Source organism: Nilaparvata lugens, chromosome Y, assembly GCF_014356525.2.
Source record: "Nilaparvata lugens isolate BPH chromosome Y, ASM1435652v1, whole genome shotgun sequence".
Classification (NCBI taxonomy): domain Eukaryota; kingdom Metazoa; phylum Arthropoda; class Insecta; order Hemiptera; family Delphacidae; genus Nilaparvata; species Nilaparvata lugens.
In genome coordinates, this window is record NC_052519.1 from 582,526 (window position 1) to 598,399 (window position 15,874).

At 37.1% G+C, this 15,874-nt stretch overlaps 1 protein-coding gene across 1 annotated transcript; it reads left to right on the top strand.

The window, feature by feature from the left end:
* The first annotated feature begins 2,222 nt into the window (after positions 1 to 2,222).
* On the top strand, positions 2,223 to 15,672 carry LOC120355203. The gene is made up of 5 exons (XM_039443537.1): positions 2,223 to 2,312; positions 3,641 to 3,859; positions 7,115 to 7,500; positions 10,274 to 10,416; positions 15,547 to 15,672. The coding sequence occupies exons 2-5, from the start codon at positions 3,646 to 3,648 to the stop codon at positions 15,587 to 15,589; spliced, it is 786 nt and encodes a 261-aa protein (XP_039299471.1). The 5' UTR covers positions 2,223 to 2,312; positions 3,641 to 3,645; the 3' UTR covers positions 15,590 to 15,672.
* The last annotated feature ends 202 nt before the right edge of the window (positions 15,673 to 15,874 follow it).

Sequence of the window (15,874 nt, forward strand, 5' to 3'; positions counted from 1 at the left end):
TTGTAGTCTCTCAAATTGTGCCTTTCATACACTATCACTCCAACAAAACAGTGAAAATTGACAGTAATCGGCTTGAGATAACAGTAAAAGTTGCGACATAAATTCCCTATACCATGGGATATCTACTTACGCTATTGTTTCTCTATGGTATCAGTGAGTTATTTACGTTGGACAACACGCTGGTGAGTTTATATTATTGACTTTTTTGTTGTGACAGCTTCCTTTCGATTTTTTACGTGACCTTGTGGTTTTTGTGATCACATTGTGAACCTGAAATACTAAATGGCATTACATTGCAATGTGGTCAGAGAAGTTGATCCCTAGTTGTTCGGTACAGAGGGAGACGGAGCTAGAAGGAAGCCAACTGCCGATATGTGACTGCATTCCTAATTTAAAAATAAATTACCACATAATACATAGGCAATCTCTGCTAGGCTAAATGTGATATTTTTACAGACCAGGACATCTTGATGAGAGTTGTAAAATAATCAATTTTTAGATGTTTGTCTAAGTTAAAAAGCGTGAATGAGTGTTTATTTTTAGGTAAAACGTACATCAACCCCTACGACAAGGACCAAGTCAGGTCCACTAGAGACACAGTCAATCCAGATCTCTAATAATGAAGAATGATGAAAGTATAACTCAAATAACTGGCAAAACCTCAACTGTTATTGCTATACAATTGGCGTCTTGATGCTGTGGAAGGGGTAAATTGGTCAAGGGATCAACTCGTGAGACCGCGATTGTACACATATTTTTTGTAGTTTGATGTCAGTAAGGGAATTACTATTTTTCTGGTCGTAAATACAAAAAACTGGAGGAGTAAAGTAGATCTAAATTCTGAAAACTAAACACTTTTTGCTGAGCTGAGCTTTGAAAACAAATGAATGTTACTTTTTAACTTAAGGTATCTTGAAGGTTAGGAGATTTTTGGGAAGGTTCCAACTAATGCAAAACCCGAAGAAACCAAGTTGGAAACTTTCCATATGGATCTCCTCACAAACAAGAGACCATAAAGTTAAAGAGTTGAGAGCAGCAAAAAAAGTTTTCAGAATGTGGATCTACATTACTCCCCAGGTTTGTTGAATTTATGACCAGAGAAATAGTAATTGCCTTATGGGTTTACGACTGCTATTTCAACTAGGACTAATAGTGAGGTGTGAATCATGATGTCATAAATTTGAGATGGCCCCCTATTCTTACATGATAACTGCTAAAAGTTCATAGTGAGCAGACATATAACACTTCATAAAAGTTTACATCCACATTTACTACGTTTGTTAGACGACACTTTCAGAGAAAAAAAATACAAATTTTGACAAAAGAATGAGCTAAAATGAATTTTTAGGTTAGGATAAATTATTTTTAATGTTATTTTGTAATTACAATATGTAGGTAGCAAATTGAAATTTGAGCTTATTGTAATAAATTTATGTATAAAAACTGATATAATTATCAATTATTTTTTGTATTATACAATTTGAAATGAAAACCACCAACTTCTTACAAAGGTATTATAACCTGACCATTGTCAAGTGGAAAGCGACTAAAAAAGTGTTGAAGTACAGAAATAAAAGAAGATAAGAATATAATAATAATAATATTGTTTGATGAATATAACAAGACGAGTGCTGAGTCTTGAAAACTGACCCAAAGGGTTGTAGGTAACTTTAAGCTAAAACATTACGGTACATTTGAACATGATGCCGAACGCCACGACACACAAACGCATTTGAATTTGGCGCTTATCAGTATCTCCTGAATCATCTAGTCTAAATAGAATAATTTCAAAACAGAATTCATGAATTTAGTGAATTATTGACTTCTGAATCAATTTTATTACAAAAACTGGGAGAAAAACAATCGGGATAATATTCCATAGTGAATCTTCAATATTCATCACTAAATCTTTTAACCTGTACTATTTAAAAAATCAATGGAATTAAACCACTTTTGAATGACATGATGTTTGATAGAATAAATGAATTTCACATCATTTTATGTGATTTTATATCTCTTTCTACCATGGAAGTAAGAAAAGATGGTTTTCTTACTTCCATGCTTTCTACTTATATTGAGGAATATAGTACTCTTTGATGAATACCTAGCAAATTCTAATGTATTTGAGATGCCACTCTTCACTTCAATTTACTCTGTGGTGATGATAATCGCGTACACGCACGCACACTCGCCATCAACCAATCAAAAATCGCCAAAAGCCACTGGCCGCCATCTTGATTAACTACAGCCTTGTTGCTTGTTGTATTGGCATCCTGTTTTGTAATATTGGACTGTGTTAAAATATTATTGAGGTATGAATTATTACTTACTTCACATTTATTTTAGAAATAATTACATAGATTTTCCTTATTTTTGTATCTCCGTATAAAAATGCCACATATTGTTCTCATTTACAATTATTTCTATTAAATTCAATAACCTACAAAAATGTTGCTCAAGCTGTCCCTACTTCTGAAGCATCACAAATTTGAATTGTCCAACAGCTTTCTCCCAAACAAAACAAAACTATTCAATTATCAATAAATTATTATTATAAATTTATCATTAAGATAACATTTCTTAGTTCAAAGTGAACTTTGTACATACATCCAAACTAGATCATTAAAATCTGAAATCAATTGCAATGTTGTATACAGTGCAAAGTTAACCAATTAGGTTACAACGTAGGCAAGGTGTTGCAGTTTGGATTTTTTGTTTTCAAAATAATTATTAGAATTTTATAGTTCTTATCAACAAATTATAAATATGTTTGCCCCTGTGATGATATTGAATCATCATATGACTAGTGTTTTCTTACTAATACTACACACATTTTACAGTAATTTTAAATCAATACATTAACTTATAAATATTTACACTTCAGCGGTTGCTCCTTTATATTTTTTTTATATAATATAGGTATTCATGTTATGATTGACTATCATTAACAAACTCTCAACTACATTGTGCACTTTGTAGTTTGTGTTATAAAAACCTTGAGTGATTCAACCGAAAACCGAGGTTCCAAGTATAACATTCTCTGGAGTAATTGGACTCACTTTTTTCTATCAACTTGGCATGTTATTCTGACAATAAAAACTCAAATTTGAAGTCAATTTAAAGTTTCAAATCTTATATAGGCCTACTTGGGGTTTTCCCAGTATTGTGCCAAAAAGCTTTGACATTTAGAAAAAAACTTTGATGGCATACGGTAATTGATTTCTCATCATTTCTATTCTCATATTTTTGTTGCTTTCATTTTGGCATGTTAATTTCTTGATACAAATTTGAACATCTAGTCAACTAATTAAACAGGTAACGTTAAATTCAGTAGCCTAAACTACTTTTATGTAGCCTACTGAATATGATAATATTCATCAGACTAGAAAATCAAGTGGAAAAAATGACTGAAACTAAGAGGGTTTTCATAAATGCTTCTAACTGGAAAGTCTTGAAAGCTTGTTTAACGTGATTGTATGAATGAGAATTTATTTTATTATCAGTTTATAATCTTCTGTATGCATAATGAGCGTTCTTTTTACAGGCATATATAATACCTAACATAATCTAATACAATAAAACAAAATAAAGTCTCAACAACTTGGATTTCCGATTTATAATTCATTTATTCATTTTTCAGTAAAAATGCGTCTCGTACTCCGTTGCGATTTAGACGAGAAAAAGGTGGAAATAGACGTGCTGCCTGACGACACATTTGAAACTCTGTCGAACCGGCTGGTTGAGCAAGAAAATTTCTCTGTCAATCTGAAACAACTCATCAGTGCCACCAAACCATTCGAAATGACAGCCAATGTCATCGAGTATTATTTCAAATCATTGAGAAATCAAAAGGAATCAGGTGAGACCGTGCAACCTAAACCTCCGAAATAGGTTTTTATTCTTGTTTAAGAAACTAGCTACATCGATAATCCACCTTGATTCTTATTGAAAGTCTACTTTTTAAACACTCTAACTTATGGGTCCATACACAACCACTCTCAGTGAGTCAAAACAGTGATAAGACCACTCCCAATATTGAAGGTCCGCTCGTTATAGTCAGGTCTACTTTATAATGACAGTAGTTGATTAACATTAGTTTTGCTATCCTTGTCTGTTATTCGACGAAGCAGATAGCGCTATCCCTTTCCAGCTCCTCAACGTTTACTTATCGTTTCTCAACAATGTAAAAATATTATCTATTAACAAAATATTTAATCTCAATTATAATAATTTATTATTTTTAATAAGAATGAACAGTCAGTAACATCAATAATGTATAATGGTAATATTTATTAATAACTAGCTGGCCCAGCGAACTTCGTACCGCCAAATAGTTAATGCATCTCATGACAACCTTTAGCTGGATGCACACCTTAGGAGGCGCGATGCGGCATTTTGCATCAGGTGCTTCTTGCTTACTGTATATTGGTTTGAATGGGAGAACTCACACACACTGAATCGGACATGGCGTGGAACGGTGTGAAAAGGTAATCTCCACAAGTTCAACACTTTGTATCACCAAGCCGCGCCTCCTCAGTTGTTCTTAGTCTTAGCTTAATCTGATGCACTATATTTTTATTAAATTATCCGACAATCAGTATTTTACATCTCAATATGGACTTTTCATGTGCTCAGTTAGTTGTACAGCAGTTTGTATTTTTAGATATAGTTGAATGCAGCTTGCTGGGAAATTTAATGGCACATCTCCTTGCTGCTGATTATCCCGTCCATATTCTAAATTTACAGCATTTCAAGTTCTACGACCCAAGTTTGGACGTCGTTCGCACCGCGGCATTATTATTAGAATCAAAATTTTGTGAATCAGTAGAAATAAAAAATAGAAAAACAGATCTACCGACGGCTGTTGGTTGACGCAATAACAGCTAATTTTTATTTCTGTGTGTGGCCAGCTCACAAATCTTCTTCCATAAGGATTACTTGTAAACTTTGAAGGACCATAGAAAAAAGTCCTGAAGTCTGATCATAAATTTGATAGGCCTTATCCTGCTCCTGAACATAACAACTAAACAAAAATCACCAAATTCGGTGCACACATAAAAAAGTTATTGAACGTCAAAATTTGAGGCTAGAACTTTATTTATATAGATGTAGCTTATATGGTAATTGTAATGTTAGTGGAGAAAGATCATTGATGCCGATTCTCTGCCTTGCCTCTTCCTTCTTTTGTTTTCATCCCAAGGACTCCAGTTATGGAAGAGCCTATGTATATAAGTCAGGTCAATGTAGTCAGGTTTCTATAAAATATAGCTAATACCGGTATATCTGATATTAACAATATTTATATAATTTATTATTAATAATAAATTATATTTATTCACCAAGAAAATATATTTCTCAATGATTAAATAATAAATGGGATTAAATATTTTGTTAATTATATTTCTACATCGTAAAAGAACGATCTGGCAACGTTGTGGAGCTAGAAAAGGATAGCACTATCTGTTTTGTCGAATGATAGACAAATATAGCAGCATCAATGTTAATTGAATACTGCCATGATAACGTGGATCTCACTTATGGATAACTGGAATAGGATAACATAATTACTGACCACATTTTCTGATGTTCGACAACCACTGGCAACGTTGTTCTTCTATATTTCTCTGCCACTGCCATCATAACTTGGACCTTACTATATCAGCTACCTATTCTGATTGCCTTGCTGTACCTACAATTTGTATTGCTGGCTGTGAATAAATGATTTTTTTAGTACTGTTGAAAATGTGAACGGTAATGCCATGTAACGGCAGTCCAGTTCTTAGAATGAAAAGTGGCACTAACAGATAGATTAAATAGCATCCACTGCCCACTTGATCAGGGGATCTGAATTTGTCAAAAATCTAAATGGTCGAACAAAATAGACATAGCCTACAGTAACAGAAAGAAGACACAGGAGAAGAAAACATTATACAATTCATGTAGAGTAATGATCAATTTACTCTTCCTTTGTGTAGAAAGCACACTTGGTGAGATCGATTCCAATTTAGATCTAAAACCGCGTTCATTCATATTCTTTATGAAATCAGATAAAATATTGTATAATTGGATGCCAGAGCTACTGACGCTCTGTCAGTACCTGACAATAGCATAGAGAAACAATAGCATAAGTAGATATCCCATGGTATAGGGTATTTATGTCGTTACTTTTTCTGTTATCTCAAGCCGATAGTCCATGTAGTTCTTTTCCATAAAGCTATGTGACGCTGGCAGTCACTCATATTGTGCCGTTCATACAATCGCACCCGGCCAAAACATTAAAAATCTACAATAATCGACAGTAATCGGCTTGAGATAACAGTAAACGTTGCGACATAAACGCCCTATATCATGGGATATCTACTTACGCTATTGTTTCTCTATAACAATAGTCAAGTGTTTTTAATAATTATTAAACGAAAATCGAAATTAAATGCTGTAAATTACCCCGAAGACTTCTGCCACTGCAAATATTGACAACAGGGTAAAGAGCTAGATGTAAATTTGATGAGCGCTACTATTCAAAAATTATTTGTCATTCCCGGGCTGACAAATAGTTTTTTGAATAGTAGCGCTCATCGAATTTATATCTAGCTGTTTACCCTGTTGTCAATATTTGCAGTAGCAGAAGTTTTCGGGGTGATTTACAGCATTTAATTTCGATTTTCGTTTAATAATAATTATTAATTCATTAGCATTTGAATAATTGCAATATCTCAGTAATTTCCATCTGTAGACAAGTGTTTTATCGTCAATATTGCAGTGGCAGAAGTCTTCGGGGTGATTTACAGCATTTAATTCGATTTTCGTTTAATAATAATTATTAATTCATTAGCATTTGAATAATTGCAATATCTCAGTAATTTCCATCTGTAGACAAGTGTTTTATCGTCAATATTTGCAGTGGCAGAAGTCTTCGGGGTGATTTACAGCATTTAATTTCGATTTTCGTTTAATAATAATTATTAGTTCATTAGCATTTGAATAATTGCAATATCTCAGTAATTTCCATCTGTAGACAAGTTTTTATCGTTCGAAATGAAAATTATTGCAATTTACAATAGCCTATACGAGTATTTTTACCTACAGTATTTGAATTCTAAATTGTGTTTTGCAGACTTTCCTAAACCTGAGTCTCCGAAACCGGATGAGGGCTCGCCGGAACACATCCTGCCGCATATGTCGTCCGAACTGTTGTCCGGTCCGTTCACCGAGCTGACGGCCGACGAGAAGACGGCGATCGGTGACGGCGATGCCCTCGACCCATTGGACGAGCATGTCGGGCTCAAAAGTGAGCCACACTTGGACCCCCAAATGGTCGAGTCAGACATTGTGCCGCGCAAACGCCTCTCCGTCAAGTACTGTCGACTCTGTGCATGCACCATTGAGGAGGACGCCGTTTTCATTTTCCAGTCGACGCCAACTGAACCGGGCAAAAACGACGAAGATGACGAAGGCATTGACACTTTGGCGGATAAAATCAACGATGCACTGCCTATATTGGTAAGCATTCCAGTGGATTATCCAATGTCTTGATCAAGGCTAGGTTTTCCTGGATAGCTCGTGTCAAGTAATTAAAAACATGATACGTAAAATGTAGACAGTGTCATGGTCCAGCAAAGCTTTCATCCTATTAAGCGAACAATTTCTGTATATTTGTATTTTTATATCTGGTTATTTATGTTTAACGGATCTCGAAAACGGCTCTAACGATGAACGGCGCTAACTCGCTGAACGACATTAAAAGGATAATTCATCCTTGACTGAAACAGCTGTGGATAGTAAAAAAGTGAGTGAGCGAGTGAGTATGTGAAAAATCAAAATATCGCATCTCCGAAATTCATAAGATGACATAATAGCCAGCTGTGAAATATAAACACGATCATTTTAGAGAATTGTGTTCTGTTTATCAATAAATAAAAATAACAAGCGAAGCTCGGTGCCCCGATATTTAAAAAAATCCTCCAACTGATAGAAGCTCCTTCCAATGAGTCACCGTGTCAATGTTTCGGCATTGGAGGGGATTGTCGATGTTGATTAGGGTGTTGATGCTTAGGGTATTTATTTATTCATACATCTTTACAAAATAATTTACAATTTATTGCCATCTGTAGATCACTTATTTCTCAAAATATATAATATTTACCAAGAAAATGATGTTAAAAAATACTAAAAAATTGTCACAAACAACATATTTTATTCAAATTCAATTTAAGCCAAAACACTTAACAACTGGCCAAGTCACCCCAGGTATTGAAAAATACAGAACATAGATAGTAAATAGAATAACAGGAGCTTACAAAGAATTAGCACGTTACATGAATTATAATATTCTTCTACACTTTACATACAAATAACTGTAATTTTACAGTTGAACAAATATTAACACCCTATCATTTAAAAACTCAACACTATAATATGCGTTGTCAATGAGAAATGCATACAAACATCTCTTAAAATTAGGCATACTTGACTGACAAATTTTTGGGCAGCTTGCTGAAAAGTTGCAAGCCATAAACAATCGGACTCTGACTAATAAAATTAGAAAGACCGGTTTCGGTTTTCAACTATTGACAATCTCAGATAAACTTCAGAACATTCTCACAATCAAACTGAGTGTTTTGTGACAATTTCTTAGGCTTTTTATTTAATATTAATAATCACCACGATATCAACTTCTCAACTACACAAAAAGTGAAATAATTCATCAAGTTCAGTGATTGAATGTTAACTCACTATACACTTGTGGAGTTAACAGTATGAATTACATTTATAACCCTGTAATAAAAACATTTATTGGAAAAAAATATTTTATAAGAACGGACAACATATTTTTTATTTCTTACCAGTATATCGAGTAACATTTAAACCACATTTTTACGCTAAACAGCGTCTAAGCACTCGACTATGGCCATTCATTGAAAGCACAGTTTTTCGTCTGCTCGAAAACTGTTTACTGTCAACTACTGTAAAACAAAACTGTTTAAAGTATTAATACCAACTGCTCGATTGCACGTTATCTCGTTTCAATTTTATTACCAACATAAACGTTTCAGAATAGCCTGATCATAGAGAATATTCATAAGATAAACTGTTGAAATGGTCTGTATCTTTTTTTGATTTCTTTTTGAAGTTGAGTAAAGCTTCAATTCATAAAACCAAAAACGCAAAAACAATACAAAGACGTGTCAATTAGAAAAAAAAACATTAATTCTAAATATTTGTATCCACTATCTGTAAAATACGGCTAGAGGTGAAGAACTAATGGCATAAGTGAAACACTTGTTCGCCAGTAGGAGTAGAGACTTAACTGTTTCTAAATCTTGAGCTAATAATTTAAAATGGAATATTTTTATACAAACAATGGAAAGTACCTATATTTGAAATAAATGCTATAAATAATTGTGAATTAATCCTGACATAATGAATAGTTTCAAGAGTTGAAAAAATGTTGATCTCATAGAAAATTAAGATGGAAGTAATAGTTGTGAAGTATCCAGTTTTTAATATAAATTGAAACAAACTTAATAGGCTCACCGATAGGTTCGGGTTGCAGTTTACAATCTTTGGAGCGATGTATACCAGCTGTTTAGGAATCATAATTAAAATATAGAATCACACATAATTAGAATCATAAGTAAAATATCCATGTAAATTGTATCCTATGAGTTATTGAATGAAAAAGACTAAGAAATTGTCAAAAACCACAGATTTATTGATACTTAGAAAGATCGGTTTCGGCTATTACACCATTGTCAATCTCTGATAAATCTCTGATTTCTGTGGTTTTTGACAATTTCTGAGTATTTTTCATTCAATAACTCATAGAACTCAAATCAGAGATTGACAATGGTGTAATAACCGAACCGGTCTTTCTAAGTATCAATAAATCTGTGGTTTTTGACAATTTCTTAGTCTTTTTCATTCAATATAAATAATTACCACAATATCAACTTCTCAACTACACAAAAAGTTCTATGAGTTACATTAATTCTTGAAAATGATCTTCTATGCTTATTGAAATACTTGAATATACCAAGCACATAGAGTTGACGGATTGATTGGACTCTCAGTTCACTGAATGCACTTTTTGAAGGGAAAGCTTGGTCTGTAACTTTCGTTGATTTATGTTTGAAGTTGAGTAAAGCAAGGTCTGTAACATCTGTTATCTCTTTTTTTTTGAAGGTGAGTAAAGTATGGTCTGTAACTTTCGTTAATTTATTTTTGAAGTTGAGTAAAGTTTGGTCTGTAACTTTTGTTGATATCTTTCTTTTAGGTGAGTAAAGAGGACGAACTTCCAAAGCAGGTCTGTCTGAGCTGCGTGGAATGCCTCAACGCCAGTCACGCTTTCACTAGGCGAGTCACGGCGGCTGATGATCTATTGAAAAACCTTCTCTACCAATCCAATGAATTTGAGAAGTGAGTATTTCCATAGAGAAACAATAGCGTAAGTAGGTATCTCATGGTATAGGGTGTTTATGTCGCAACATTTACTGTTATCTCAAGCCGATTACTAATAATAATAATGGCGTGGTCATAGGTATGGCCACAAGTGAACAACTCAAGAACATAAAAAACTGTCATAAGACAGGTCAAGAACAAAAATACACATCAAAACACAAAAAGCAGCAGCAGAAGAGCAGCAAGACTAATGCAAGAAGTATCTACTTACAGTTTAAGGATCACAATCATAGAACTCCATCAGAGAATAAAAGGGGTTCTCCTGAAGGAAAGCCCTCAGTCTCCTCTTCAAGACCGTCTCTGGCAGAGTCTTGGCTGAAAGTGGCAGCTTGTTCAAAATTCTAGCTGGCTGGTAGATGAGGCTGCTCTGGGTCCTCCCCAATCTACAATATGGCAGGTCCAGCCTCAGCCTGCCTCTGGTGCCATGATCATGCACATCACCCCTGGTAGGCAAAGTACAGACACTGTGGAATGCCTTTATAGCTGACCTGTAAATGTAAAGATTGAATACAGTGAGAATCTTTTCACTCACAAAAAGAGGCTTACAATGCGCTAAAAATTCTGTCCCACAAAGAGTCCGGATGGCCTTCTTCTGCACCAACAGTATATCTTTTACCTCAGAGGCACTACCCCACAAGGTGATGCCATATGCCATCACACTTAAAAAGAAGGCGAAGTAACACATGCGGAGATGGGCCTCTGGTACACATCTCAGGCTCCTGAGCAAAACAGCACCCTGCTCAACCTGCCACAGACTACCTGAATGTGCCCGCCCCAGGAAAGCTTACGGTCCAGAGTGAAGCCAAGGAGCTTCACAGGAGGGAAATCATATAGTACTCCATTCCTGATGCCAAACACAATTCTTTGGGTCTTCTCGCCATTGAGAAGGAAGAGATTTGCCCGAAAACAGTCTGCAACAGCCCTCTCAGAAGCACACATCTTTCTGCCCAGGTCAGTCATGTCACCACTGATATCCAGCATTGAGGTGTCATCAGCATAACACACCACAGTCCTGTCTCTCAAAAGGGCAACATCATTAATCATGATGAGAAACAGGAGAGGCCCCAGTACAGAGCCCTGGGGGACCCCACAGCTCACTGATCTGACTTGAGACCTCACACCATTCGCCAGCACTATTTGCTCACGTCCTTCCAGGTAGGAACGGAGAAGCATCAGAGGGCTGTCACCAATTCCATAGGAAGCGAGCTTGGCCAAAAGAGTAGCATGGTCCAGGGTGTCAAATGCCTTGCTAAGGTTACAATGTGAGCCCAGCAAGGCCTCCCTTCTCAAAACTTGCATGGACCTACCTTGAGAACAATATGTTCAACAGGCTCCACTATCGACTTCCCCACTCTGAAGCCAAACTGTGTACCTGCAAACAGATTATTCAACTCACAAAATTCATAGAGTTGCTCAGCTATCACCATTTCAAATATTTTGGACAAAATAGGCAAAATTGAAATGGGCCTATAATTATTAGGGTCACCCCTATCACCCTTCTTGAACACATGTATTACCTTTACCAATTTTAGCTGGTCTGGAAGTTTAGATTGAGACAGATATATGTTAATACAATATGTGAGTGGGACAATTATGAGCTCAATTATACTTTTTAAGAAACCACTAGACATGAAGTAAAAGTCCTTGCTGGTTGAGGTCTCCATTCTGGTTGAGATCCAGAGGATGTCCTCACAGGTCACTCCACGCCAAGCGAAGGCTGCCGCTGGTGGTCGCCTGATGTCTTCCAGCAGCTCCAGTGGTGTTTTTGATGCCCCTGGTGATGCCGCAATCCGCTCTCGAATCTGCTGGATGGAGTCCACCCAGTCATTGTTCAGCTTCTCTTATGATAGTGGACCACGTGCAGGAGCAGATGATTTTGTTTCACTCCGAATCACCTTCCATGCTGCCAAACACTTGTTTGGTGCCCCACGTATTTTAAAGATTTTTCATCAGCTGATTCACCTTTATGGCCTTTAGGCCTTTCCATTATTCCATAGTGATGTTACCAAGTCGTGAAAATGTCGTACTTTCACTTTTCAGTGACATGAGGTTATGAATTTGCAGCACTCTATCGGTGAAATGTTGAAGTATTTTAAAAGTAGAGAATCTGACTCATATAATGTATGAATAACATGTAAAACCATGCAGTGGGAATATCTGACAATATTTAGAACTACTACAACACTAGATAGAAACTGATACATTAAGCTGCGTACACATATACGCGCTTCCAACCCACACCGAGCACGCTCCGCCCTCGTACCGCCCTCGTTCCTCCATCGAACCACAGTCGCTCCTCCCACGCACCCATCATGAACGTTACAGAAGATGTTAGATCTTCTCGCGTTCCCCGGTCGAACCACTCTTGCTCCCTGGTCGATCATCAATCACTCTGCTGGAGTGACGTTCGGTTGCGGAGCAGATCGAAAGTCTGTACGCACCTTTATATGAATCACTATGTCACTAAGCAGTGAAGTGTTAAGGTGCGTACAGACTTTCGCTCTGCTCCGCAACCGAACGTCACTCCAGCAGAGCGATTGATGATCGACCGGGGAGCAACAGTGGTTCGACCGGGGAACGCGAGAAGATCTAACATCTTCCGTAACGTTCATGATGGGTGCGCGGGCGGAGCGACTGTGGTACGATGGAGGAACGAGGGCGGTACGAAGGCGGAGCGTGCTCGGTGCGGGTTGGAAGCGCGAATATGTGTACGCAGCTTAATATGAAGGAACAGTCATCAGTGATTCTAGTGTGACAAACATTTACAGAGAAATTTGACAGAAAAAGCTGGTGAGTCACACTTTATTTCTGTAAATATTTATCACTAGCTGTCAGGCTCGCTTCGCTCGCCATATCCATCAAGCCAGGGGGCTCCGCCCCCTGGACCCAAGACTGGATCGTTCAAAAATGAGATCAGCGGGCTCGCTTCGCTCGCCTGCATTTTTCATTTGAGCATGCTCCATTCCATCAGAAAGTCAAAGTACTTCCTCGCTCGATGAGAAGACGGTGAGAAAACGCAGAAAAGCTGAGAAAAACGTTGGAAAAACGCTGATTTTGGGCGTATCTTTGATGAAATATTAAAGTCACCTCATCACAAAATGTTTAGACCCTAGCTAAACCTCTGTACCAAATTTGAACATTTTATATCTTATTACTTGATGAAAGAACTGGGAAAACGCAAAAAACCGCTAATTTTGGGCGTATCTTTGGCGTTATTTTAAATTCATTCTAACATACCATTATTACACCCTAGCTTAGCTTCTGTACTAAATTTGAACAATTTCTGTTCGGTGCGCGTTGGAAGTGCGTATATGTGTACGCAGCTTTAAGGTGCGTACAGACTTTCGCTCTGCTCCGCAACCGAATGTCACTCCAGCAGAGCGATTGATGATCGACCGGGGAGCAAAAGTGGTTCGACCGGGGAACGCGAGAAGATCTAACATCTTCCGTAACGTTCATGATGGGTGCGTGGGCGGAGGGACTGTGGTTCGATGGAGGAACGAGGGCGGTACGAGGGCGGTGCGTGCTCGGTGCGGTTGGAAGCGCGTATATGTGTACGCAGCTTTAGAATAAATCTTAGGGTTAAAGAATCGAGGCTGGGCCGCCGAAAACAATGGATGAACAGGTAGAAGTTCTAGTGACCCTTCAGTGATCGCCTATTGTTATTGAATTTCGACATTTTCGTGATCAATTGTTAAGTTTTCAACTCCGAGGAAGATATTGGTGGACCAGTCTGGTTACTTGAAGGCACTTTCAGCTGTAAACCAGTGGTAGCATACAGTGATTGGATAAACACACACATTACTATCGATGACAAGTACAAATTTAGTCAAACGTACGTGGTGTGTAAAGCCCACATCGATTTTTGGACGTACTTATAAATTCTACGAGGTTGAATGGAACTTGACAAACACATCATATGTTTCACAAGTTGTGTTCAATTTAATAGATTTTGAAATGATGCCAAAAAATCGTACATTAAATAAGTATTGAATCCTATGCAACTCAAGTTAGTTTGTATACAGCTTATGCGCAAGTTGAGTTTCATCAAATTAATCATTGGGAATAATACAAGTACAAGTATTTCTGATTTAGATTCAATAATATTGTAGAATATACTAGTAACATATGTAAAGTGCAAAGTAATAGAGAAATTTAATTTTTTTTTTCATTTCATTTTTTTCATCCCACTGACCACCTATGAAAGGGGTATAAGGATTTGTCAATTATAATCTAAGTCGTCAATCTTTGCATTCTATAATGCAAAAAGAATTCCTCACTGGAATAAGGACAAACCTGCAACAACTCCTCCCTCACCTTAATTCTGAACTTTTCACCTGTAAGAGCTTTTATGCGTGTTGGCAATGAATTATAAAGCCGAATTCCTGCACTCTTTACCCCCCTCTCATATGATTTCACCAGTTCGATGTATGTCGTCTCTGAGGTTTTGTCTATATCTGGTATTGTATGAGTGGAACAACTCTCCTGTATTGAGCCTATCTTTATTCCTATCAATAAAACAAAGAGCCCTACACCTGGTAGTGGGAGAATCTTTAACTCTTTGAAATAATCTCTGCAACTTGCTCCAATAGATTCACCCACCATTACTCTAACTGCCCACTTTTGAATCCTAAATATATTTATTGCATGAGTTGAATTGCCCCAAAATATAACACCGTATGAAAGAAGAGAATGGAACACAGCAAAATAAACACTTCTAAGCGTTCCTGCATCCAGCAATTTCTTCACGGTTCTAAGAACAAATACTGCTGAGTTTAGTTTGCTTTTTAGCTGGTCTAAATGAGGTCATATGGGGCCACTAATGAGGGAAATGAAGCGGAATCAGAGGACAATAAAGTATGCTAGTCGAGAGTTAGAGGATGGACCTGTTTGGAACAATACAGATAAAAGTTTACAGATAGCGCGGCCCCGTCTCGTTTTTTTTTATGTTCGAGGATGTCGTCAGGTACAATGGGGTACATGTAAAGCCCATTTCACTTGATTGTTTCTTCTTTTTTTTTTGCTCACAATGATGATTTACTATTATGTTGTAATATTAATTGTGATGTATATTGCGATTGATTGCAGGACACGAGAACAAGTCGGCGATGCTAGAGCACGTGGTGCGTAGTCACTTGTCGGTGGCGGCGCAGACCATACAGTGTTCTCTCTGCGAAAAGCAGTATATGAATATGACTGACGAGGAGATGGCCGACCACCTGCTCAAACGGCACACCACCGTCCTCCACTGTCATCCCCACCTCCGCCACTACTCAGCAACTCAGCAGTTGAAGCTCAAGGGCGCTGCCGACTCCGCCAAACGGTTCAAGAAGAACAACTTTGCGCGCTCTTGAGTGACAGAGTAGACTTGTGAAAACTTTAGGAACAGTCGTAATCTTGTGAATAATCAATTATC